This window comes from Octodon degus, unplaced genomic scaffold, assembly GCF_000260255.1.
Source record: "Octodon degus isolate 3935 unplaced genomic scaffold, OctDeg1.0 scaffold00109, whole genome shotgun sequence".
Classification (NCBI taxonomy): Eukaryota; Metazoa; Chordata; class Mammalia; order Rodentia; family Octodontidae; genus Octodon; species Octodon degus.
The window spans coordinates 3,234,418-3,260,853 of NW_004524685.1; the positions used below are offsets into that span (position 1 = coordinate 3,234,418).

The 26,436-nt window shown below is 39.6% G+C and overlaps 1 protein-coding gene across 1 annotated transcript in view; it reads right to left on the reverse strand.

The window, feature by feature from the left end:
* Positions 1–1,253: 1,253 nt before the first annotated feature.
* Positions 1,254–26,436, reverse strand: part of LOC101589715 (calcium-activated chloride channel regulator 1) — a 32,380-nt gene continuing 7,197 nt past the window's right edge. The window contains exons 5-14 of the mRNA XM_004639282.2: positions 22,743–22,923; positions 19,245–19,463; positions 17,901–18,128; positions 14,357–14,531; positions 12,507–12,613; positions 9,334–9,549; positions 8,546–8,807; positions 6,447–6,617; positions 3,583–3,822; positions 1,254–2,264 (exon numbers count right to left, since the gene is read on the reverse strand). Coding sequence (XP_004639339.1) covers positions 1,879–2,264; positions 3,583–3,822; positions 6,447–6,617; positions 8,546–8,807; positions 9,334–9,549; positions 12,507–12,613; positions 14,357–14,531; positions 17,901–18,128; positions 19,245–19,463; positions 22,743–22,923 — 2,185 coding nt within the window. The 3' untranslated portion in view covers positions 1,254–1,878. The remainder of the gene's footprint in view (positions 2,265–3,582; positions 3,823–6,446; positions 6,618–8,545; positions 8,808–9,333; positions 9,550–12,506; positions 12,614–14,356; positions 14,532–17,900; positions 18,129–19,244; positions 19,464–22,742; positions 22,924–26,436) is intronic.

Sequence of the window (26,436 nt, forward strand, 5' to 3'; positions counted from 1 at the left end):
AAACATGCTTAGAAAAGTTGTTTCTCTGAAAAGATGTCTTCCAGATTTTCAAATTACATAGAATTGAATTACATGGAGACCAGTGAAATTCAATGAGGGCATATGTCAGGTAGTTTTTTTTTTTTTAAACAATTATAAGTTCTAAAAAGATATTATTACTTATATTCTCTCTTGCTCACCCTTTCTTTCTCTCTCTAGCTCTTTCTTCTTCTGCTCCCTTCCTCTCTTGCAGTCTCATTCTTTTGCTGGTGCTGATATTGCCATGTTATCCTCAGGTACATGAAATAATCAAATCCCCAATGTCATTTCAGAGTGTGTCTAGCAGTGTCTCTTCCCAGCATGACTAAATACAAGAGAGAGTAATATTCAGTGAAATGGACAGGTCATTTTGCTTCTTTTCTATCTCATTTTACTCTTTTTTAGACTCCTGCCTGGATATCATGAAAGTGGAAGCATCATTTGCTTTAGCAGAACATTATATTATGTGCTGGATGTGCTGATCCTTCCTATCATTGTGCTATTATTTTTGAGATCACCTCTTGTTATGTAGTCCAGGCTGGCCTTGAACTCTAAATTGCCAGGCTGTTTGCCAACTTACACTCTTCCTGCCTTGGCCTCTCAAGTGCTAGAATTATAGGTATTCACACACTCAACAACAGGCCTGTGGTTTTTATTATATACTTACTTCATTCCATGTTTATTTTTTGCTTGGTTTGTCTAGTGCATGTATCTCTAAGGTGCCTCAAATCCTGTTTTGACATAAAGAATGTAAATAAATAAATAAATTTTGGATCTACATAGAAAACATATCCTAGATACTTTTGTTTTCAATCATCCAGAGAGCCACCTACATCTTGAACTCATTATGCGAATAGAGAAGGTGAAACACTTTCATGACAACATCAGTACTTGGGGGCCTGGACATTGCCCCATCACCAATCCTGTATTAACCTTCCTTTTTTTTCCTTCTCCTCTCCTGTCATCTATTATGCCTCCAGCTTCTTCCACCTTCTTACAGTGGGGACCTAAAAGGTCTCCTTTTCAATCACAGCTCTGAACATATCTGCCTCCTGATTTCAGAAATAAATTCTCAAAAGTTCTTCATTGCTTTCAGTGTAAAGATCAACTCTTCCTTTTACATCCTTAGGACCTCACATAGGCTGGGAATACAGTTGGCAACAACAAGCATTTGTTAAATGGTTTGATTACATTCAATAAGCTAAAGTACATACGACGATTAACAGAACACTTGGTACAAGGTACACATAAATGTTTATTTTTCAGTTACTTTCTCCTCCCTCTTGGTCCAAAGGGACATTTATCACCTCACTTCTTTCCACTGGCTTTATGCATCACTAACATAATTTCATGCATGTAACATACGTGTATGGAACCTTCTGTTGTTTCTGCTTTCTACATTGTAAAACCCTTCCATAAATGTATTATCCTTGATCAAATCAAGAAACATGAAAACATATTCCAAATCCCAAACATTATAAATCATGCTTTGTATAATTTAGCTTGTGTATTTCTGGCACCTTTAAATGAAAACAAAATTCCTTAGCTATTTATTGGGTTAACAACAATTGCATATCTTTTTTAGCAGGCAAAACTTCTTAAAAATGAATTAAAAGGTACTTTCTTGTATTGACACAAGCAATTGTTTTATCTAGAATCCAAAATCATTTTTAAATCATTATTGAAAGACTGAACTATAATTAAATATTTGGATTCCAAAGGAAAAAATACATCTACACTTGTTTCTACTTATTTAGCATTTTGTTATATCGCCCCCTGAAGGAAGCATAAAATAGAGTCTAGAAAATGCTATAATCAATAGCGTGGATGATTTATTTTACTTTTGTAATAAACTCAGTGTTAGGCCAGTGTCAGTTGAAACTCCCCTATCCAATTCCATATAAATTTTAAAATGCGAAGGCCAGGAATGGTGCTGTTGAGACTAATACCAGGACAAGGAACAGGAATGACATCAGGACTAGGTGTCTCTGGAGTCGGAGGAATAAACAAAGACACTCGAGCAATGTTGGATAGTTCTGATTCCAGGTTGGCCTTGTCAACAGCCTTAATAGCAATGAAAAGATCTGTGCCATTTTCAAAAGTGATGTTTTCTGGTTGGAGCATGAAGATTTCCTCGGAGTTGGCCTCCTTTGGGATGAGATCCGTCGTGCTCACTTGAACTGAGTCATTGAACTTGTCTCTGAGATCAAGAATACTTGTACTTATTCGAATGATATACTTGGAAGCTAAAAAGAAAGAGAAAAAAGATATGACTTGTAATTTTCACATCTTAACTGTCAAGTCTATTAGAAATTATATCACACCCTAAAAGTTCTAATGGATAAATGGAAATAATGGTTCATATGAACAAGCACTAATATTTCTTTTATATTCTTATTTATATATTCTGACAAAGTAATAGATATAAAATTGGATTGGTCCAGACTTAAAGCCTTGCTCAATACTTCTGGCTGAGAGACAAAGTTGTTCAATTCCTGCTTATTATTTTATTATCTATAGAGGAGATTTGGATATCACAGCTTCTCAAACTTTTTTTTTTTTTTTTTTTTGCGGAACCGGGGATTGAACTCAGATCCTTGTGTTTGCCAGTCAAGCGCTTATCCTACTGAGCCATCTCCCCGGCCCCAAAGATTGAGTTAGCACACTGGTCCGGGTGCAGAACCAGGGGTTAGAACTCAGGTCCTTGCACTTGCAAGGCAAGCACTTATTCTATTGAGCCATCTCCCCAGCCGGCCTCAAATGTTAATGTGCATTAAATTATCCAGAGATTGTAAAATTCAGACTCTAGCTCCTTAGCTCTGGCATGGGGCTGGAGGGTCCATGTTTCTAGCAAGCATCCCAGTGTTACCTATACTGCTGTACATAGATCCCATTTTCAGAGCAAAGGCTGGCAGGATCTGAAACTTCTTCCAAAGGACATTTTTTCTTTATAACTATCCTACTCTATTCCTAGGCCTTATCCAGAAATCCCTACTGAAAAATGGGGTTTTCCAGATATTTTGGCAAGAGTTGAAAAAATTCCAGTTTCCTGGCTGACACCTCTTACTCCCTGTTGTGGCTTAGATCTAAGATGCTCCCAAATCTTTGTGTGTTGGGAAAGTGGTGGGGTCAGGCAGATGCTGTTAGGAATGGAGTCCAACGTGCTCCTGAGAAGTGTGACCACCTCAGAAGAACGTGAAGGGTCTCTCTCCCTGGCTTGTCTCTGCTCCCTACACTGCTCGGCCACCCAACAGGAGCAGCTTTCCTTTGAGGCAGACCCTCCCACCAGGTGGACTCTGCCCTGGAGCCTTCCAGCCGTGGACTGAAAGTTTTGAAACTATGAGCCAAATTAAACCTCTGTTCTTTTAAATCGGGTTCCTCAACGAGGCCAGCTTTCCTGATTCAAAACCTCTCTTTTAAAGCTCTTTACGTGCTATTTCAGAGACTGCTGAAGAACCTCCCACCTTGTACTCATCCCCACACGCCTTCCTTCCTCACTCCCCTCTCCACCGCTGCTCGGCTGCTAGGCTTCCTGCCCGGGCCGTGCTGCTGTGCTCAGCTTACCATGTCCATAGTCGTAATCATCGCCAGGAGCTGTCCAGGTCAGGTTGATGACGCTGTACCCGTGGAGCCGGGCCCGCAGGTCGGTGATCTGACAAGGTGGGAAGAGGTCAGGGACCGGAGCTTTGGGGACGCCGGAGGCCACAAACGAACCTCCTGAGACGGCTCTGCTGAAACACACTTGTTTCTGTTGAACATTACTTCTATTCCTCTCCGATCTTGGTGGGTTCAATTTTATTTCACCTGTATTAAAAGATTATTCAAAATATATTAAGCAAGACCTCTAAATATACACATCTTTCTTTGATTTTTATTGAACAACCCTTTTCTGAATCTTTTCTCCCACACATGAAATTCATATTAAATGTCTGACGACAAGGCCTTAGTCTGTGTGTGCTTCAGCAAATCATGTAAGGACTACAAATCAGGTTGCATTGGAGAGAAAAAAAGAGAATGACATTTTTTTTTTTTTTTATCTCACAGATGTTTTCAGGAGATTTAGTGAATAGCTCTATTCAATTTGCTTTCATAACATTTGCCTTGGAATAATCTTTTCATATTCTGCCTATCCTGATCTATTGCCTCTATTTTAAATCTCAGATTCCCTTAAGAAATCTTTTATCCAGATAAACATACTGTGAATTTCATGATCTTTCCCATTTATTTAATATTGAACCATCTAGGTCTTACAGATTTCCCTTAATTATTTATTCTAAGCATTTTCCTTCACTTTCTCTATGTTGGTGTTTTATCCTTCTTTTTTGATTCCAATTTCTCATTAAATGTTCTATGTTAAGAGTTCCAAAGTTTTATACTTCTGAAAGACTTGCATTTGCTTAATGGATTCATGGGAACTTTGTTCTTGTAGCAATCCCAATTTCCTTCACGCTTTTCTTGCTGTATAAAAGTAATCTTTGGATTCCAACAAACACTCTGGCCTCCTCAATCAGTAGGATACTCAGACTATATTTTTAATGAAAATATTACTATAATCTAAAATGGCATTACTCAGAACTTGCTTTCTCATAAACTCTACTGCTTTAGCTCTCACATTTTTTCTATAGAGACAGATTTATCTTCATATTTATTAACTATACCTTTAACAAAGATGAAGATAATGCTTTGATAGATTGACATATTTGATTATCAACAGAGACTTGCCCTTCATAGTAAGGCTTGTTAAGGAACAGGGGGAAGAAGATGGCCCCTCAGTACCACACAAGATGTTATTACTGTTATGAATGGACTAATAACCTCTCTAGCCTCTGCATCTCTGTCTGTGAAAGGGGTATTTAGGAGAATGAATTATATTCATGTAATTAGTAAATTAAGGCTAAAGGCTAAACTAGTTGCTAAGCCTCTCCTCTAAGAGAAGATAAACTTAGTTACTAATGCTAAACTTAGTCACTAAACTTCTCCTCTCCCACATTTTCCCCCAATTCATGAAAAAAAAAAAACATAAAATAAGCTGAAGTATATAAAAAGTTCTTATGGGGCATGGTGTTGTAGCTTGCATCTAGATGTTCCCTCAAGCTTTATGTACTTGTAGGTGGGGCACTGGATTATGGGTGTGTTACTGGATTTGTCCACCGATTGATTTAGCACAGTTCCAGGTGTGGGAAATGGATTTTCTGAAGAGAATAGACTCACCCTGACGTTTGGCACACCAACCAGTAGGCTTGTAGTGTGGATGGAATAAAAAGGGAAAGAGGAAAGAAAGCCGCTGCCTGCTGCCTTTCTTGCCGCATTCTGCTTCTCTGCCATGCCCTTCTGCCGTGCCAGCCTGCCTTGGAGCCAGTGGACTATGACTGAAAACTCTACAAACTGTGAGCTAAAATAAACCTTTGCTCTTTGAACTTGTAGTTGTCAGATATCCTGTCCCAGCCACAGAAAGTAACTAAGATAGGTGTCTTTTCAAGCATGATTTTCCTATCATCTTTGTTGAGAGGACACCATTTAGGCCCAGAATCCTCTTTCATCCAAGAAAAAAGGATAAGCCCTTCTTTCTCTACTTGAGTGACAAGAAGAGGCCTGCCCAAGACACAGGGTAGATGGATGGAAAGCAAGTCCCAGAATCCATTAGGCTTAGTCTGTGTCCCAATTCCTGCGCTTGTCCAGGGCAGGTTCTTGTAGCAAGACTAGTATGACATGACCTAGTTAGTTCATAGACATCACTTTCCCATCGGGCTACATGTGGGCTCAAGGTGCTGGCCAGCATCAGATTAATCTACTGTCCTCCTTGGTCAGAGCCTGAAGAAGGGAGGAAAGGGAGTGAGCTTATGGTAATACCGATGCAGATAATAATCTCTAACTTACATTTTCATTTTATGGAAATATTAATATCAGTGAGATGAGCTTCATTACAAAATATTTTAATGTTTAAAAATAACAAAAATGCTTATTAATCAATAATTTCAGCAGCAATGTACTAGGTCTATTTCCCTATTTATTCCTATCAAATGAGGCAATTATCATTATTGCCTCTAGCACAGAGAAAAGTGAAGCACAAAAAATTTTAGCACTTTTATTTGGTAGATGGCTAGGATTTGGACCAACATAGTCAAAACTTACATTTTATGAAGTAGTTTTCAATGAGTTTGTCTCCTGAGAGGACAACAGATGCTGTCTGGGACTTTTTCATTGCCATGACTTAGGGCTGTTACTGATCCCTTGGTGAGAGGAGGCCAGGGGTGTTGCTAAGCAGCCTATAGTCCACAGCACAGAGTCCCACAGCAAAACGTAGTGAGGCCCTAAACGGCAATAGTGTCAAGGCTGAGAAACCATCGACTCATCCTGAATCATTCTGCCTCAGAGCTTTAGTGGTTTGCTACTCTTTCTAAGCCTTTTACTCAAGCCGGGTTACTTACCATTCTCAATCCAGCCAGGCATGTACATGGCACCGTTTGGCTGGGACACTGCTCTCTGTCCTGCTGTATTAATTCCTCCCAGGGCCCATAGTTTCACACTGTATCGTCCATTTGTATCATAAGCTGTAAAATACCTCGAGTAGACACCATCGTTCTTAGTAGCATCAGCACCTGGACAGGGAAGTGGAGGAAATAATGAATGTTCTCAAGGTATCTGGGCATTCCTACATTTTCATTTCATATATAGGTTAGCATTTCTCTCTCTTTTTTTTTTTTTTTTTTTTTTTTTTTGGTGGAACTGGGGATTGAACTCAGACCCTTGCCCTTGACAGGGAAGCACTTATTCCACTGAGCCATCTCCCCAGCCGTAGGTTAGCATTTCTCAAAGCGAAGAGATTCAGCACTACCTTCAGAAGACCTTAAGATTCGATTTTGCTAAAGCCTGCTCCTTACTTTTCCACTGCGTGTGTGTGCGCACGCGCGCGTGCGCGTGTGTGTGTGTGTGTGTCTCTTTCTATGCATCTATCTTCTTTCCCCATATTAGTCATTCTTTTTGAAATTAGAGACATTTTGTGTGTCTCCGCTACACCCAACATAGTGCAAGGAAACTATTTAGTAAGTATGTATTCAACCAGAATTGAATTACTGTATGTTATTGGGAAGGACAAACATTATATAACTATTTAATAAAAATCTCTGACCTCCTCAAGGTAGATTTAACTAGGAAATTCATTCTTTTTTTTCAATATTTTATTTATTTTATTTATTTATTTATTTATTTATTTTGTGTGTGTGTGTGTGTGTGTGTGTGGCCAGCTCAACCCACCAGGGGGCGGGGCTGGCTGGCATGTGGTGCTGGGGATTGAACCGTGGTCGATGTGCTTTTGCTTAGCCTAGCTTAGCTTGTTCTAAGTAGGTGCTTTAGACCACTGAGCCATCTCACCAGCCCCAATATTTTATTTATTTAGTACAAGGCCTTGTTACATAGCTTGGACTCATAGTAATCCTCCTGTCTCAGCCTCTCCAGTTCTGGGATTATAGGCATGTGCCACTATACCCAGTTTGGATGGCCAGGATGGCAAGTATGGGATTCCAGGGCAAGTGTGGCATGTTGTATCAGGAATTGAACCCAGGTCCTTGTGCTTACTAGGTAGGTGCTTAGACTGCTGAGCTATCCCCCAGCTCTAGGAAATTTATTCTAATATGGATATTTGTATCCCAGTAAGCAGCAGACATTTTCCCTTCTGAAAAAAAATGTGGAATTCTTTTTCTTTCTCTCTCTGATAATTTTCTTGAACACAAAAATAATGGGCAGCAATTTGACTTTGAGAGCAAGCTAATATAAACTCTGCATAGACACAGGAATCATGATACATATGCTAGGATGTTTTTCAAGTAAGAAAGCCTCCATTTATTCACTGTAATATAAGGATAGTAATGTGTAAAAAAAGAATGGTGAACATAAAAATGAAGATGTATAACTTTTTGTTTGTTTGTTTGTTTGTTTTGCAGATCAGGGACTGAACTCTAGCCCCTGCACTTGCCAGCCAAGCACTTATTCCACTGAGCCATCTCCCTGGCCCCTGAAGATGTATATCTATGTATCTCTATATATGCTTATGTATACAGATACACACATTTGTGCATCATGTGGGTTTGTATGTGTATAGAGAGAGGGAAAGAGAGAGAGAGAGAGAGAGAGAGAGAGAGAGAGAGAGAGAGAAAGAAAGAAAGAAAGAAAGAAAGAAAGAAAGAAAGAAAGAAAGAAAGAAAGAAAGAAAAGAGGAAGAGGGGGAATATCTAAAACAAAATGAACTATTAATTTATCTTCTTTTGGTTTGGAGATCTGAAAACTGCCTAGAGTCTCTGAGTCTATTGCGCTCAAGACCCTAATGCATTTTGGTTTTGCAAAAGCTAAGGCAAGCCCTTGTTCATTATGTTTTCCAACATTTTGGAATACAGAAATGATGGGGACACAGTGGATTCTTTCAGCCAGCCCTCCCGGGCTGGGTTCCCTCACCAGACTCACACCCTCCTGCCATTCTCTGATTGCTTCTTGGAAAAGCAAAAATATGCTTTCCAATTTCTTGGATGGTTACCTGCTCCATTATCCAGTAATTCCAAGGTGTCTGTTTTTCCACTTGCTGATTCAATCACAGCTGTGACTTTGGCCCTGAGAATCGGTGAAGTTCCCTGGCGAATATTTGCATAAATTACCATAGGACTGGGGAATTTGCCTGTGTCCTTGTTCATTCTGGCAGTCGCTGTAATTGGAGGCAGGGTGGTACTTGAGGCACGAGAGGTGACAGTCAGAGTGATGGTTTGTGAGCTTGCTTGAAGACTGTATTTCCAAGATCCAACCTGACCAAAATAGATGCAGACATTTCCAATAAATAACTGCATGGAAAGGCTTGCCTTCAGCATCACCATTTGGAAAAGGCTATCTGACACAAGTGTCAAGGCCACTGTCAGAACATTTGCACAGACTACATCATTTCCACAGCTGAGAAGGTCCCAGCCAGAGGAGATGAGGTCTGAAAGCTGTGCTCTCATTCCAGTGCCTTGGTTTCCTAAGAGATGGGTTTCTGAGGTAGAAGAAACACTTTTTGTATTGTCAAAATTTCAAAGATTGTTTTGCATCTTCAATGCTATGTACTTTGAAGGTTTTCCTTTTAGTATCTGAACAAAGCATCACCGATTTCCTTTCTTGATGTGCTGGCAAATGGTGATTTTCCACTGGATGGAGATTTCTCCATCATTTTCTTCTTGATTCAATACTTACTCTCCTCTTAGCATCAACCAACATTTTCAACACCACAATTATTTTGTTAAAACTTTGTTTTATCTTGTCAGATGATAAGAAGGAAAAGAAAACCCCACTCCATACCTTGGCGATATCTGGGACATGGAGGTAGGCCATTTTGGTGGCTGTGTCTATTACAAAGCCAGTCTGTCTTGTTCCACTGGGGTCCCAGAGAAAAATTTGGGGCTGCTGTGTTGTCCAGGTGATAAGAAACAAAGTGTCTTTTCCTACTGTGCTGTCCACAGTCACTGTGCCATTCATCCACTGAAGATTCTTGAGGGTGGATCCCTTACTCTCCAGCTGTTGAGAAAACAACTCTACCTCAGAGCTCACACTGAATGATCTTTTTAACTCCTCCCACTCCCAAGTGCCCCTTATGAAGTCACCAGTGATGCTGAGTCCTTGATTTGGTGCTTATAACCATTGTTGTCCAGTTTGAAATTACCTTTCTAGCCTTAGTTTCCACAATTTTCTGCTGACATAAGACCACTTTCTCAAAGGATCCTAATGGATCCCTAACTTTAATAAAGTCTTAAGTTCAATAAATTCTTAACTTTTTACAAATCTATAACTTTCTTGCACTCTTAGTTTTCCTAGAAGTCTTTAAATTTCTTTCCACTTGTCTAAATTTTACTCTTTCTTAAAAATTGAGTTCAACTCTCACTTTCTCAGCTGGGCACACTGGCCTAAACCTGTAATCTGAGTACTCTGGGAAGCTGAAGCAGGAGGATTGTTAATTTAAGCTAAGCCTGGGCAATTTAGTGATTTAACAAGACCGTATATCAAGAGACATGAAAAGGGATTGGAGACATACCCTAGTGCTAAGACCTGGGTTCAATCCCCAGTAACTGCCTCTCCCCCAGTCACTTTCTCCATGAAACTTTCTTTGATGTTCACCTCATTTATTACTCAAACAACAGCTCTTCTTCCAGCGAACTCCCTTAGAATTTTATTTATATAAGTCCACAGATAGAAATCAGTGGTCCTGGGCCAGGGCCCTAAAAAGTAGACCCCAAAGCCTATGGTTTTGAAATATGGCATTTTGACTTGAACATTCCTGTATTCTTTTACCTTTACCCAATGTTCATCATACTACACTTATCTTAGAGTTATGAAGGTGCACAGCTCATCACATATACTAAGCTATAAACCCTATAAGGATTGCCTATGACTTATTATTTGTCCACACATAGATTATTTGAATTATATATCACTAATTGCTAGGCTGAGCATCTCCAACATCCCTATAAAGGCCTGTGAAATATGTTGATGGCCAAGGTGGATTTGTTTTTTAGAGTAGAGCTGCAGATCAGGGATTGAAGTGGAGAAAGATTAATCAGAATTCTGCAGAAAATGTGATTTTGAAGATTATTTCCCTGATGTTGACTGTCCTTAAAGTGATACCTATGTGAAGACAGGGTGGCCTGGGCATGGAGCCAGGGGTTCTAGTTTTACAGGTAGATTATAAATGATCTGGAAATGAAGCCCTCTTAGGTCTTGTTCTCATGGCAAGTTGGTGAATCCTGATCATTTCCCCACCTTGTTCCCTCTGAGGTTTCTTTATATAAAAAATTCCTAGAAACTGCCAGTGAGTCTGTCATTTCATCAGTTTAATTACTTTCTTACCACATATTCCTTTCATTTCCAAACCAGACTCTTTGAGTTTAATTTTCTAAATCTGACGTAGGCTAACCCAGACAGGTATGGTCACTATCTTCCTTAGATTGAATCAGTGCTACACCACTAGATACTAAGGACCAGTTTGATGTAGTACAGAGCAGACAGTAATTAATGTTAATTAAATTGGCACTAAAATAAATTGAGAGCCTGTCCTAGGCCTATATAACTTGTGGCGAGACCCTCAGCTTGCTTAAAGGCAGACTTTAAGCCAACAGCTAGAGCTGAGGCTGACAAACAGCCTGTGAAATTCTGCTGCCTCAAAGCAAGATAACATGGCAGCTAAAGACCAGCTACTGAGCTTGTCCATAATTGAGAAGATCCCCAGCCAGAGAAAATGAGGTCTGAAAGCTGTGCTCTCACTCCCAGTACCTTGGTTTCCTAAGAGATGGGTTTCTGAGGTAGAAGAAACAAACATTCAGCAGAGAGCCAGGTTACAGTTACCCACGATCTGCTCCTGTGTGCTCTTCCAGAAATGCACTGTTCCCCAGTCCTTGAACTTTGACCATGTTAGCAGTTCACCCCATCATTTCTTGCAGCCCACAAGCACCTCCCTGCCCAGTCAAGCTGGGCACATAATATAGGCCAGGGGACATATGACTCAAGACCATAGTGCTCATTGGGCTTTGACCATCCTAGTGCCCCTTACAACTAAAATATATATCTTGTCTGTGTTTTATTCAGTCCTTATACCCCTAAGGAGGAGACTGGTGGTCTCCAGTAAGTAGACTCAAAAACCTATGGTTTTGAAATGTGATGTTTAGGCTTGAACCTTCTTGTATTCTTTTACTTTACCCAAACTTTTATAACAAAACTTATAATTTACACTAATGTCATCACTGATTGTTTACTCTGTCTAGTTTAAAAATTCTTATGAGTTATATTCACAACTATTACAAAATGGCATTTTAGAATACATTTATCCTCTTAAAAATAGTCCCAAGAATTTTGAAATATCATTTGGTTTCCTGGAAATTTTGAAACCACATGGGGTCATTGGTGTTTTCTGGTTCATATGGTCAGAGTTAATGACAGACCAAAGACTGAAGTCCAGCCATCTGAGGGGACAGCATGGGCTTTTCCATAGTGCAGAGTGCTTCCCCTGTATTATGTGACAGGCTTGGCAGATATTAGAGACTTGAGGTAATGGAAACTAGAGCAAGTAATCCCTAAACACATACCCCAGAAAATTCATAATTGAGATGATCTACTCTGAAGAAAATTCCGAGCCAATTATATTGTTATGGGTGCTTGTCAGCAGATGTTAGGAATTCTTGGACCTGTTATATTTTATGTTGCTGATTTCTGGAGGAGTTCTCTTAGCATTGTGTCTAAACACGTAAACATTAATTGCTTCATTTATATGAGTAATGTTGCATTTTAGGAATAATGTCTAATATCAGACTGAATCTTTTAATCTTTTATTTTTATTTTCATGCAATACTAGTGGCATATAGAACTTGAAACTTTTAAACATTAAATTTTATACCTTGATCATGATTGAGTACACGCGCGCACACACACACACACACACACACACACACACACACAAATAAATAAAAGCAAGGAGGAAGAATTACCTGGATGGAGCGCTGAGAGACGACCCCATTTCCTGAGGAAAGGGCCCCAAAAGCATCAATGAGGCCATTGTTTTGAGCTTGATCAGAAGCATAGGTCTGTAAACCTCCTAAAATGCAATTATATCACCAGAGGTTATTGTCCAGAAAGCAAGTGTGTGTGACACTTTATTTGCTGTTAAAATGGCAGAATACATAAAATAAACATTTCATTATTAAAGTGAAAATAGATCAATGTCAAATGTATGCACAAATAAACTCAAAAGTTGATACTAAATTTTTAATCCTAGTAAATAAAACTTTAACAATGTTTCTATCACTTGGCTACCTCAACTATCTGCATATCTATTGTGACTCTCTGAGAAACTAAAATTGATATTATAAAATCTACATTTTAAAAGTTGTGCATTTGGACATGAGATAATTCATTAAACCTCTCTCAGGTACTTGGGCATGTGTGATTAGGGAAAGGAGGTTCTCAAAAAAAAAAAAAAAAGGCAGGAGGAGGGTGAAGGGAGGAAAAGATCATGGGAAAAAGCTAAATTTAGAGTCTAGCAGAAGACTAGTCCCTGCATCAGGAACTGTACCACGGTGGGACCAAGGTGGTCTCAAGAAGGCCACCTTCTGTACTGCTGCTCCATCAGTCATTGGTTGACGTTTGGCTTACGCTTGGGATATAATTCTGTCACACTTAGCTCTAGAGTTTTCTTCTAACTCAATTTTGACATGTAGATGACCACAGCAAGAAATAACAGCACACAAAAGAACAGCTATAGAAAGTAGAATACACAGTTAAAACAAGATTATACACCAAGCTTGGACTATTTAGAATGGATATAACTAACTCAGTTAATGTGAAGTAATATTTAAACTATTTTAAGGCCATCCAAATTTCCCCAGAAGCCAACTCAGTATAATAATCTATATCCTTCATACTATCCCTACCTAAGTAAAAAAGAAAAAGATTGTGCTCACTACTCTGCTAAAGTAGGTAGGGACAGTGGGATCTACGTAACCCATGCCTTTATGGGAATTAGACGCATGGTACATTAATGTTTTATAGAGAAACTACATTACATGCTGCAGTGTGGTGCAACTTCTGATTTGTCCGTCAGGCTCTTCGCCCTTCTGTGCAGTGGCTTGCTCTCCTTCCCAGGGCTTTCTTCTCAGGAAAAGTCAGATTCTCTCTTATCTGTGCCTTATAGTACTTTCTATTGCTAATGTAACACTTGTATCATGGTAGTTTGTAGTCAGTGGCTTGTCACCTGCCTCCCTTGGGTCTCTCAATCACTGTCAAATGAAAGTAAGTGGTCCTTGATTCACCTACTAGAGTCCTCTTAGCTCTAAATCCCTGGAAAGAAAGCAGCCCTGAGTCCTCATAAGGAACCACACCTGACCTGTCTTCTCCAGACTGCTCTAGTCCTAGACTAAGGTCTTTTTTTTTTATAATGTATTTTATTTTCTTTTTTTAATAATTTCTTTTATTTATTTATTTATTTATGTGTGTGTGTGTGTGTGTGTGTGTGTGTATGTGTGTGTGTGGCCAGCTCAGCCCACCAGGGGGTGGGGCTGGCTGGCATGTGGTGCTGGGAATTGAACCGCGGTCCCTTTGCTTTGCTAAGCTTGTTCTAAGTAGGTGCTTTAGACCACTGAGCCATCTCACCAGCCCACTAGGGTCTTAAAATAAGTGAGTGGAGTTCATTCTCATGGCCAATGGGGAAAAGCAACCAGTTGGTCAAGAAGGTCACTTCTGTCTCTCTGCACCCCAGCTCCTGCTCCTCTCCAGTTCATGGAGTTCTCAGTCCAATGGGAGCGACAATGCCGTGGGTCTCAGGTGACCAATGAGCCCTCACCTGTCATATGAGACAGCTGCTCCAGCTCTGCAGCCGCCGAGGGCCCCAGGGCGACTGTGTGGATTATGGCTCCACTTTGCTTCACCTCATTAAAGCACGCGCTGATGGAGTTGTCCTCCCCATCCGTCAGCAACACAATCTCAGAGCCATCTGTCGGGAATTTACTCCTAATCACCTAAGGACACAATTCAGAGTACGAGTCACTAGGCTGAGTAAAAACTGTCTACAAAGGACAAGGAGAGCAATTCCAGGAGGAATAAATAGAACTATGTGGGTGTGTTTGGAGCCATGTTACTATGTGGGAGTGCTTGCTTGGGGTGTGTGTTTTTTTTCCTTTTTGAAATTAAATTAATTGGTACATCCTTGATATATGTAATGATCATATTCATCATGTGATATGATTTTACAACATCAACATCATGAGTCTCTGTCTCTCTGTCTCTGTCTCTGTTTCTCTCTCTCTCTCTCTCTCTCTCTCTCTCTCTCTCTCTCTCTCTCAACTGAACCTAGTCTCCCCTAATATTTTATTGTGAGACAAGTCACTAAGCTTCCCAGGCTGAGCTCAAACTTGTGATACTCCTGCCTCAGCCTTGCAGAGTTCTAGGCTTACGGTGGGGAACCACCATGCCTGGCTTCATGGAAGTAGGCCACTGTCTTTCTCTGAGAGGGATGCTCTCGGCTCTGGGCAAGTCTATGGATGGCCAGCTCTGAAGAAGCAGTAAAGCACTTTCTTGTTTTCTTTGCCAGATCTCTCCTTGGTGGCCTTCCAGAGGTTCCAGGATGGCTTCAGAAAATGTCCTCATGCTAGGGGTTATTTCAGGATATTGTACCCAGGAAGATTTTAACTTGTATGATAGTCACCAATCTCAAAATAACCAGCTACTTATGGCTAGAATTTGTTTTGACTGGTTATTCCTAGGTTGTAGGAGTAGTTAAAAATTTTCATAGTCTCCTAATCAAAGCAAAGAATTTTGTTCTTATTAATCCCCAATGCCTAGTTGTCCTATGACTGTTACGTCACAACTACCTTTGGTAGACTTGGATTTTATAAACATATACATATATTTATGATAGAGAGGATGCTCCTTCTGCCAATATTGAAGAAGAAGGAAAGTTAGATAAAAGAATATGTGATTTAAGAAGGGGAAGACAGAAGTCCATTAAATGAATGAAGGAAAGATCTAGAAACAAGGAAAACGATCAAGCCTAAGTGCTAAAATCCCTCTCTGGATGAGACTTTCAAAAGGTTGAAGGGAAGGCAGAGGACAGGAACCTTTTGTTTCCCTCCCAATTTGAGCTCCAAGAAGAGGCCATCACACGAGGCAACTGTGATGACACAGGGAGACAGCAGAACTGGGACTGTGACCTTGGACATGAGACAAGGTTCAAAAGTGGACCAGCTGCAGCTGTGTCTTGGGCTGACCAAACTCAGGGCCTGAGGGCCTAGAGAAGAAACGGCCAGTTTGGACTCCCTCGTCTCATGGCCCTGTGTGGCAGGGAAAATAAGAAGATGTTCCCACATCCACCACAGGGAGGCTGTGTTGAGACAGCAGGTGACAGAAAGTGATCCTGCCAAGGCCTATACAGCCTGGCTGGGACAATGCAGAAGACTCAAGCTGTCCAGGCTACTATGGTAGGGGAGGCAGCCATGGAAGACCACTAGACCCTGGTCACACCTGGAGAGTAAACAGGTCCTCTTACTATCCCTCCAGGCACCATTGCAGGAGGCTAGGATAGACCCAACAAGGGTCTGCAGCTGGGACCAGCAGGGATCTGGAGGACAGTGCAGGCTCCAAGACACTTTACCTCCTCAGGAGAATTCATACCATCTCCTGAAGCCCACATGCAGCCTTCCCCAGGAGGAGGAGGAGGAGGAGTATTGTAAATTCCAGTTGCATCCCTCATACTCTCTCTCACCTATCTGAATGGAAAATACAGAACCATAAATTCTCTGCTCACCACACACATCTGGGCTCTGTATGGTAGGAGTTCTACTGTGCATCAGCAGTCCATTGTCAGGTTTCTTCCCTCCATCATTTCTTTAGTCAAAGCTTGGGTGGTGGTGGTCGAGGCAGCAGAACACAGGTGTGTATAGGACCCATTATCCCGGTTGGAGGAGGGCACTGATGCTACGTATATAATCCAAAGTACTTTCAGAGAACTACTCTTCAAGATAGAGTAAAAGGACCAAAAAGACAGACATCACTGAGGCAAGGGTCATGTCTAGTATCTACATCTAACTATTGAAAGCTGGAAAATACAGTCTTGCTGCCGCTTTGGGAGCTGCAACAGTCCCATAGCCCATCAATATGTGTCCTATGCCCAGAGAGCAGGCAGAGGACAGACATGCCCAAGGTGTTGTGAGGTTCTGAAGCATTAGACCAGCCTAACTCAGTCAGCCTGCTGTTATTTCCTGTGGCTAAATAGCCCTTCCATAAATATAGATTGTCTGGAGCAATTTAACATTGGTTGTTATTAGTGTATCCAATAACTCAGTGAAATTTTATTTACGAAGAGCTTCCTGTATAAATTACAGCATGTCAGTGGATTGGGAGATAAAAAGATTAAGTCCTATCTCTAAGGAAGTTTTTCTTAGTTGAAATACATAATTAGATAATAAGACAGAAGAGCCCAGAAGTCTTAACAGATGTTTTTAAATAAAAGAAGTCATAGGATTCAGAAAGAGATAGTCCTGTACAGTTGAAAGGATCAGGAAAGATGCCAGGAAGTATATGATATCATGATCTGTGATGCCAAGAAAGGAGACCAACCTATTCGAGGTGAGGAGCTAGCCCGCCAAAGGTGTGGGCACTCTGAAGGACAGGGATTGATTCACTTACACGCAGGATACCTGGGGGAGGCCTTGGTGCTTAAGCCCAGAAAGAGGGGCAGTACATTTATAAAGAAAAATCTTAAATATTAGAAGAATTTATACCAAATCTTCTTGAAAATGGAGAGACACTGATGTCTAGCCAAGGGGTGATGTAACTGACTGTCCTCAAGTGAGATCTTTAGAAATGACCCTAATATAGTTTACAGTTCTTAGGGCCTGCTGCTTCGACAAGCCATTTTCTTCTCCAACAAGATGACCTTTGGAGTGTCCAGCTGCCTTAGAGTTTCACAATATTTAGAGATATTTTCCATAGAAGATCCCCTTAGGACCTTGTGTACCTTTCCTTCACTGCACTCATTACAGTACATGAGTAAACACGTGTGTTACTAATCTAATGAATCCCACCCAGGCTTTCACAGCACCCTTCACTGCCTAGCACAATGCCTAGCATGTAGCAGGCCACCAGAAATACTGTGAGTGCAAGTATATGTGCATAAAAAGCACAGCTATCCAGATGTAGAAAAGCACAAAAACATGAATTAGTTAATAACAGTGTTGGGGGGGATCTATGTCTTTGCATCATTTGAAGCATTGCCTTGCTTTTGGTTGTCTGTTCCAATTAGATACCAGGCATATATGGAAACACAGGAAACACTTCTTAGGGGAAAAAGTGCAAACAGTGGCAAACCACAATAGCAGAAGGCATCTCACAGTAAATGCTGATCGAAGGCCAGAGCAGATGAATGTCCCGCCGGAAGCTGTTGTGGGTAATCCTTTGGCCAGTGTATTTCTGTTGGTGCTGCTCTTTATCTGTATGAGTTGACTTTGCACTTGGGCACGGCTGTCAAATGTCACCAGCCCAACCCAGGACCCGTCCTCCACGGTCTGCAGCAGGAAGAGCTTGCCTGCCTGATTCATGCGGTTAAGGCGGTCACCACCCTGGATGGGCAAGCAAAAGGAAGGCAGTCAGGTTGGCTTTAAATGAACAGACTAATTATTGAACAGGCCAGAGGGTATTCTGAAGTGGTTGCATGGAGGTAGAGGAAATGACAAGCAACTTGCTTGAGGCATATCTCATGGGAGAATTCTCCATTTATATTTAGCAGCATCTTGACATACATATTAGAAGGTTGGCATAAATAGCAAAATATAAAGCTAGATAACACAATCATTAAAGTACAATGTCTTAGTGATAGTTTTAGTTAAGTCCTATGTGGAATTATAGACCTGTAGATCTATATAATGTCAGTGAAACATTAAAATAAATGAAGTTTGGCAGGCCAGATAGCTCAGCAGACTAAAGTGCCTGCTTAGGCAGATGCAGGGACTGGGTTTCTATTCCTAGTGGGCCGTGCTGGCCCTACCCCGGGGGCAGGGGTGGGGGGGCTGAGACAACAATTGAGACTGGGCTTGATGGTGCACCTGTAATCCCAGCACTTGGGAGGCTTATAACAGGAGAATCACTACAAGTCCAATCTGTGTAGTGAGATCATGTAAACCCTGTCCTAAATACATAATAGATAAATTAAAAAATGAATTTTATCAAGGGCTGGCCTAATAGCTCAGGGGATTAAAGCACCTGCAAGCAGGTGCAGGGGCTGGGAGTTCAATCCCTGGGCCTGTTGTGCCAGCCCCACACCCGGGGCACCCTGAGATGGCAATTGAAACCAAGCATGGTGGTACATGCCTATAATCCCAGCTCTTGGGAGGCTGTAAACAGGTGGATCACTATGAGTCTGATTTAGTAGTGAGACCCTGAACACCCTGTAGACCCTTCCCTAAAATACAAAACAAAAACAAAAAAAGAACAAAAACAAAAAAAGAAATTTATCAGATCTGTGCTCACAAATTAAAGCTAATTTAATTTGGAGAATGAAACAATTGATGCCAAATCTCTGAGGTATGAAGCAAAATGGGCATTTCTGATGGCAGTGTTACTGTAGTTGTCCTAATTCCGGGGTTGTATTTATTCCCAGCTAGTTCAAAGTTGTGGTCAGCATCATAACCTACACATTTATGAGGGGTATGGGGAAGACCAGGGCCCAGCGAACATACCGCCATGCTTCCAGATTTATCAAGAACCAAACACACGACTCGCTGTCCAATCTGCAGCAATGAGAAGGTGGGGTTGGGTGGCTTTGTTGTCATAGGAGTGGTCTTCTTAAAGTCCTCAGATTCGCTGATCACTTCCCATGTGCTCCGGAGATTGCATTTTTGGTTTTGCATGTTTGGGGCTTCTTTATTGTGGTTTTTTTTGGTACAAAACCCAACCACCTGAAATCATCAATAAAATGATATGGTTAACAGTTAACTACTTATTAAAATATCTCCTAGTTTAAATTCCCACCTCTTACCCAGGTTGCCTCCTATCCTATCACTGGGGCTCAACACCACAATGACTGAGGATTCTGGGGGAACATCCTAGCCATCATTTGGAGATCCCACCTCACACCAGGTCTTCAACCTCATTGTACCCTTAGTGCTTCCCAGAAATCCACTGACTTGCTGTAGGTGGCTTCCTGTCGAATCCTTAGACTTGCAGCTCAAAGTCAGCACGACTCCCTTCCCACCACCCTTTTCAGCAATCCTCTCCTGGTACCAACTTCTCCCTCCTTCCCTGCATGAGTAAACTTCACTTCCTTACATCCCACTCTCTGACCAATAGACCTCTTTCCACCTCTCAGCATCCACCATTCCAGCTCTCTCTGTAACCCACTTGGATGTCCCACTGGTGAAATGTATTAATTTTGATATTTTTTAATCAGGGAGGAAGGCAAGGAAATTCCCAGTTTCCAGATATGGGCAGCTGGAAGCTTAGTAGTGACATTAGGTAGGTGATACATGCAGAGAAAGCAGTTTGGAGAAAGGTGATGAGATCCTTTATGAGTATGTAGAGCTATGGAGCTGGTCAGCTCTGCCCTTCTCTGAAAATTTCTAATCCACTCTCTGTGGTCTTATAGCACAATGTAGAAACTTTAATAAGGTCTTTTTAACACTGTGGTACTGCTTTGGGCTATAAAACCATCCACGAAAGAAGCTTTTTTTTAAAATTTTTTTTTATTTTAGGAAAGGGTCTATAGGATGTTCAGGGTCTTACTATTAGATTAGACTCATAGTGATCCACCTGTTTACAGCCTCCCAAGAGCTAGGATTACAGGTGTGTGCCACCACGCTCAATCTCAATTGCCATCTCAGCACACCCGGGGGTGGGGCTTGCTCTAGCAGGCCCAGGGATCGAACCCCTGGTCCCTGCACCTGCTTGTAGGTGCTTTGATCTGCTGAGCTATTTAGCCAGCACTTAGAAACTTCTCATTAAGTTTTCCTGTCTCAAAATTTGGTCCTGTGTCTACTGTTACATAATACAAGCTCAATGTTAAGTTTGCTGTTTTTAGGGTAACCTTACCCCTTTTTACTCCTCAATCTTCTAATCTACAGAATGGTAACATTCATTATGCAAGAATGATATAAAAATATGTGTAATAGGGTCAAAATACTAACAGCCAATAAAAAAGTGGTTCCTTTTTCTTTCTATGTTGTTTTGTGTTCCTGGCATTTGGGGAAGTAAAAAGGTGACCACAGCATACAAAGAAAGAGTAACCTAGTTCCTCTTCTCAGTAACTGTATAGTATTACATTCAATTTAAATCTTAAATATTTGGGAGTCATAATTTAAAAAGTAATCATTATTTACAAAACCCTCATTTTTCTCTTTATTCACATTTTCCAACTCATAAGTTTTGGTAGTTTTCCCATGTTATTAGTATGGCTGATTTTTAACAAAGACATCTTAAAAGCATTTGTGTGAATCTTAACCAGAATTCCCCAAGTCTGTATACCAAATTAGAGTCTGTAGTTAATTTAAAGCACAGATGGCTCTTGACTTACAATGGGACAACTTAGTATTTTTCAATTTTTGTGGTACAAAGGGACAGGCTGTCTGTTCAGTAAAAACTACACTTTGACATTTAGTCATTTTCTGAATTAGATATCCTCTCATGATGGTGGAAGACTGGCAGTGAGCCGTAGTTCCCAGCGCACCACAGGATAACCAGCCCACACTCCGGTGCTATGCATTGCTAAGCTGTGATGCCCTATAAGTTAGGAATATTAAGTAAATTTTCAACTTACAATATTTTCAAGTTCAGATGGACTTGTTGGGATATTAAACCCCACCATAATTTAAAGGGTTACCTGTACATTATCTGAGTCCCTTCTGGAAGTTTCTTAATAGGTTTGGGAGTGGACTGCAAAGATGACAGATGGGCTTGGTGGGCTATGGTTCATCTGATTTTTAAAATTGCATCACTTTGTTATTGATAGACTTTGCTTTTTAAAATTTTTTTTTCTTTTGTGGTACCGGAGATTGGACTCAGGACTCTGCCTTTGCCAGGAAGGTGCTCATTTTACTGAGTTCTCTTCCTGAGCCTATTATTGACAGACTTTGGTAAGTTATTTCACCCCTTATTCCAATGTGAAATACTAATTTTATGTAGGATACTGGAAGATAAGAAGGGCTCTCTGCTAAAGTCAACTAGCTATGGCCAGCCAAGTAACTCAGTGGATTAAACACCTGCAAGCAGGTGCAGGGGCCAGGGCTTCAATCACCAGGCCTGCCATGCCAGCTCCACCCCCCAGGGCACGCTGAGACAGCGACTGAGACTGGGTGTGGTGGTGCACGCCTGTAATCCCAGCTCTTGGGAGGCTGAACATAAGCGGATCACTATAAGTCTGATCTAGTAGTGAGAACCTGAACACCCTGTAGACTCTTCCTAAAATACAAAAATAAAATAAAATAAATAAAGTCAATTAGCTGATGCATTTCATTTTATCTGATAAAAAATTGGTAGTCTATATATTTAACATAGATATTCATTGTGAAGTTCATTTATGATCAATTGGTTATTGAAAACAGTAAGCCTGCCATGGTGGCGCGCACCTGTAATCCCAGCACTCAGGATGCTGATGCAGAAGGATCACCAGTTCAAGGTCAGTTTAGCAAAACCTGATCTCAACAAACCAAATCAAATCAAAACCCAAACAGTAAGATGTGTTTTTACACTGTTTAGAGCTATTAAAACACTGAAAGAACTCCCTAAAAATATTAACAATCTTTAAAATGATACAAGTTTTGGTTAACAATCAAAGGCAAATATACAAGCAGAAAAGAGTTCTTTAGAAGTTTAAGTAAAGACTACTGTTCATTATTTTCATTCTTAACTAATGAAGAGAACTGGCTGTTAATCTTCCTGTAAATGTGTCCTTTTAAAAGTCTTTATGCTTGCAGGAAGTTAAGAGTATCTAAAGTGATTCTAAACACTTAAATTGAAAGCTAGTGGAAGAAAAATGGTGCATAAGAAAGACTGGAATAGGACAGACTATTGTGATTTTATCCCAATTTGGTGTTCTCAGCTTGTCCCAGAAAGAATCAGCTGTGGATTTTTTCCTGAAGCAGATAATTGTCCTAAGATTTTCTCTGAAATTCCATCTTTCAGGAGCACTTGGGGAAAGCCTCACTGAATTGGTAAGAGTCTGGGTTAAAAAATGAAGTGCTTACAGAATCAATACTTTGTGCAAACATTATGGAAGTCTTCACAGTCTGTTGCTTGTGAGGTATGAATACACAGCCTTTTTCATATAGTCCTGTTAACTTGTCGATTTTGCAACTCTTGCCAATAACACAACTGTTTCCCTGGCAGTTAATTGCTTCAGTTTTTCCAGTAATACCTGTTGAACATCTGAAAAGAAGTTAAGGTTAGCTGTTTAGATAAAGTAATCATTTCAAAGGGGAAGATTATGCTCAGACTCTCATAAATTGCTTGTCTATGACTCCTTTCTATAAGTCAAGAAATAAATATATTCCCTTACATAGAAAAATTACTGATTTTTCATCAAAGTCCTTTTCTGTTTGCTAGAACATATCAGAATTTATTTCTGTGCAGCAGACAACTAAGTTTGGCTATATACAGCTGCTATCAGTGTTAATAAGGATCAGGGTCTTTAGCCACCTCCTAATCTATTCTAATTCCTCAAAAATTCAGGACTGCGCTTTGTTTTCCCCAAGAGATGTGCTGACACTTTCTGCCTGTTTTTATTTTTTCCAATTGGTTTACTTTGTAGTTTTGCTTAGATCTACTATATTTATGGTGCTTAGCAATTTTGTTGTTATAAATGGAGTTATTTTTCCTTTCTTTTATGCTTTAATAATATTTTTGATTATGCAAACAACACATGAATATTGTAGCACATTTGGAAAAGCCATAAAAAGTACAAGAAAAGAAAAGTACAAGTAAAAACTCATGTCTCACCATCAGAAACAGACCTCTGCTAACAGGCTGAAGCATCTCCTTCTTGTTCTATATATAAGCACTATACTGGACAAGTAAGTGTGCTCTGCTTTTAAAAACTTAGTGCACTAGTAAGCTTTCACATAAATTTCAATATATAGTTCAATATTCTTTCCAAAATTTTGTTTTTATAATTTTCTTTTGATACTGTAATGTAAATTAAGTAAACAATTTAATTTAATTTCTCCCCTAACTTGTTAATACTAAAAATAAAATATTAAAGAGTAGGCAAAATTTTACATCATTTTTACGTTAAGTTTTGATAGTGTTTACAAGTCTGTAATATAATTAATTCCCAGAAGAAATCATCAGATCTAAAACTTGAAAGTTTTAAAGCTTGTTGATATGGCTTGTTCTATTATTTCTTTAAAAGGATTTTTCCTTCTTTCTTTCTTTCTTTCTTTCTTTCTTTCTTTCTTTTTTTTTTTTTTTTTTTTGTGGTACTGGGGATTGAACTCAGGACCCTGAGCTTGCCAGGCAAGTACTTATTCTACTGAGCTATCTCCCCGGCCTCTTAGATTTTTAAACATGAAATTATTGGGTCAAAAACAGAAAAAAATTAAAGATTTGGTATTTGGTACCCAAATCACTTTCCAAGAAGTTGAATGATCAAATTTATGCTTTTAACAACTATTTGTGGGAGCTCTCAATGCAGTGATAATAACTTGCTGGATACTAGATGCATGTCTTTTTTCCAATTTGCATTTCTTTGGTTATTAATCACTAATTCCATTAATGCTGAAACTCTTTAATGAAATTGAAAGGGAAGTAATACTTCCAAATTCATTCCTGGAAGTTAGCATTACTCTGATAACTAAACCAGAGAAGGACCCAAACAGAAAAGTAAACTACAGACTAATTTCACAAATGAACATAGATGCAAAGTCCTCAGTAAGAAACTGACAAACAGAATACTGCAAATGATCAAGAAGATTATATACTGCCACTGAGTAGGAGTCATCCTAGAGATGCAGGGATGGTTCAATACAAGCAAATCAATAAATGTAATACACAACATTAACAGAGCCAAATACAAAATTCGAATGATCATCTCAATGAACACAGAAAAAGCTTTTGGCAAAGTCTAACACTAATTTTTGATTAAAAAACCCTACAGAACACTGAAATATAATCTTTACCTCAATCTGATAAAAGTCATCTGTGAGAAACCAACAGCCAACATCATGCTAAATGAACAAAACCTGAAAACTTTCACTTTAAAATCAGAAAGAAGACAAGGATGTTCACTATCACCGCTCCTATTCAATGTAGTTCTGGAAACATTAGCCAGATCAATTAAACAATAGAAAGGTATAAAAGGAATAAGGATAGAGAAAGAAAAAGTTAAATTATCATTATGTGCAGATGATGTGATATAATCTATATAGAAGACCCCAAAACCTTCACCAAAAGACTTGTAGATTTAATAAAGAAACTCAGTAGCATAGCTGGACATAAAGTCAACCCTCAAAAATCAATAGCTTTCCTATACTCAAGCAACAAACTCAGAGATGGAAATTAGGGAAACCATTTCTTTCACAATAGCATCCACAAAACTGAAATACTTAAGAATCAATTTAACAAAGGAAGTAGAAGATCTGTACATTATAAATTACGTGTGTACATTAAAAATTAACTGAAAAAGGAAACTGAAGAAGACATTAGACAATAGAATGAAACCCCTTACTCTTGGATAAAAAGAACCAACATCATGAAAATGGCTATATTCCCAAAATTGTTACACAGATTTCATGCAATCCTGATCAAAACACCAGAAGCACACCTCACAGAACTAGAGAAAAGAGTCTTAAAATTTGTTTGGAAACAGAAGAAACCTAGAACAGCAAAAGCAATTCTGGGCAACAAAGGGAAGGCACAGGATATCACAATCCCTGACTTGAAATTATACTGCAAAACTACTGTGATGAAATCAGATTGGTACTAGCAAAGAAATGGATGTGAGGATCAGTGGAACAGATTGAAAGATGCAGACAGCTCCAAACACAAATCAGCCACTTTCTCTTTGACAAAGTGGCCAAATATATGCATTGGAAGAAAGGTAACCTCTTTAAAGAATGGTGCAGGAAAAACTGGCTTTCCATGTGTCTGAGACTAAAAACTAGACCCATATCTATCACCATGAACTAAACTAAAATGAAAATGGACCAAAGATCTAAATATTAAATCAGAAACATTACATCTACTGAAAGAGAAAGTAGGTAGAAATTTTGAAGACATAGATATAGAGAGTTCATGAACAAAACCCAGACTACACAAAAAATATTACAAAGGATTTAATCAACAACTGGGATCTCATCTTATCAAAAAACTTTGGCACATGCAAAGAAATCACCAGCAGAGTGAAAAGACAACCCACAGAGTGGGAAAAAAATTCACTCATTTGTCCCTTGGACAAAGGACTTATACCTAGATTACATAAAGAACTGAAAATAAGCAGGCCCTCTAAATTCAAAGACCAGTAAAAAATGAGCATCTGAGATAAATATGTACTTCTCAGGTGTATAAATACAAACAGCCCAATAACATATGAAAAAAAGTGAAACATCATTGATCATTTGAGAGATATAAATTAAGATTTGTCCTCCTGTCTTAAGAACTCCTTCCTTTTCTCATAGATTTATAATTCACACTACATTAAATAGTGCATCATATGTGTAAATGACTGACAGTTCACATTGCTTTTAGTCTTATAGTATATAAAAATTTGGTAAATAAAAATAACCTTTATTTTCTTTTTCAAAAGTTATCTAAGTTGAATTAATTTTAGAGTTTTTAAAATGAGATTAAAAAAATAGATATTCTAGGGCTGGGAAGATGGCTCAGTGGAATAAGTGCTTCCCTGGCAAGCACAAGGGCCTGAGTTCAATCCCTGGTTCCACCAAA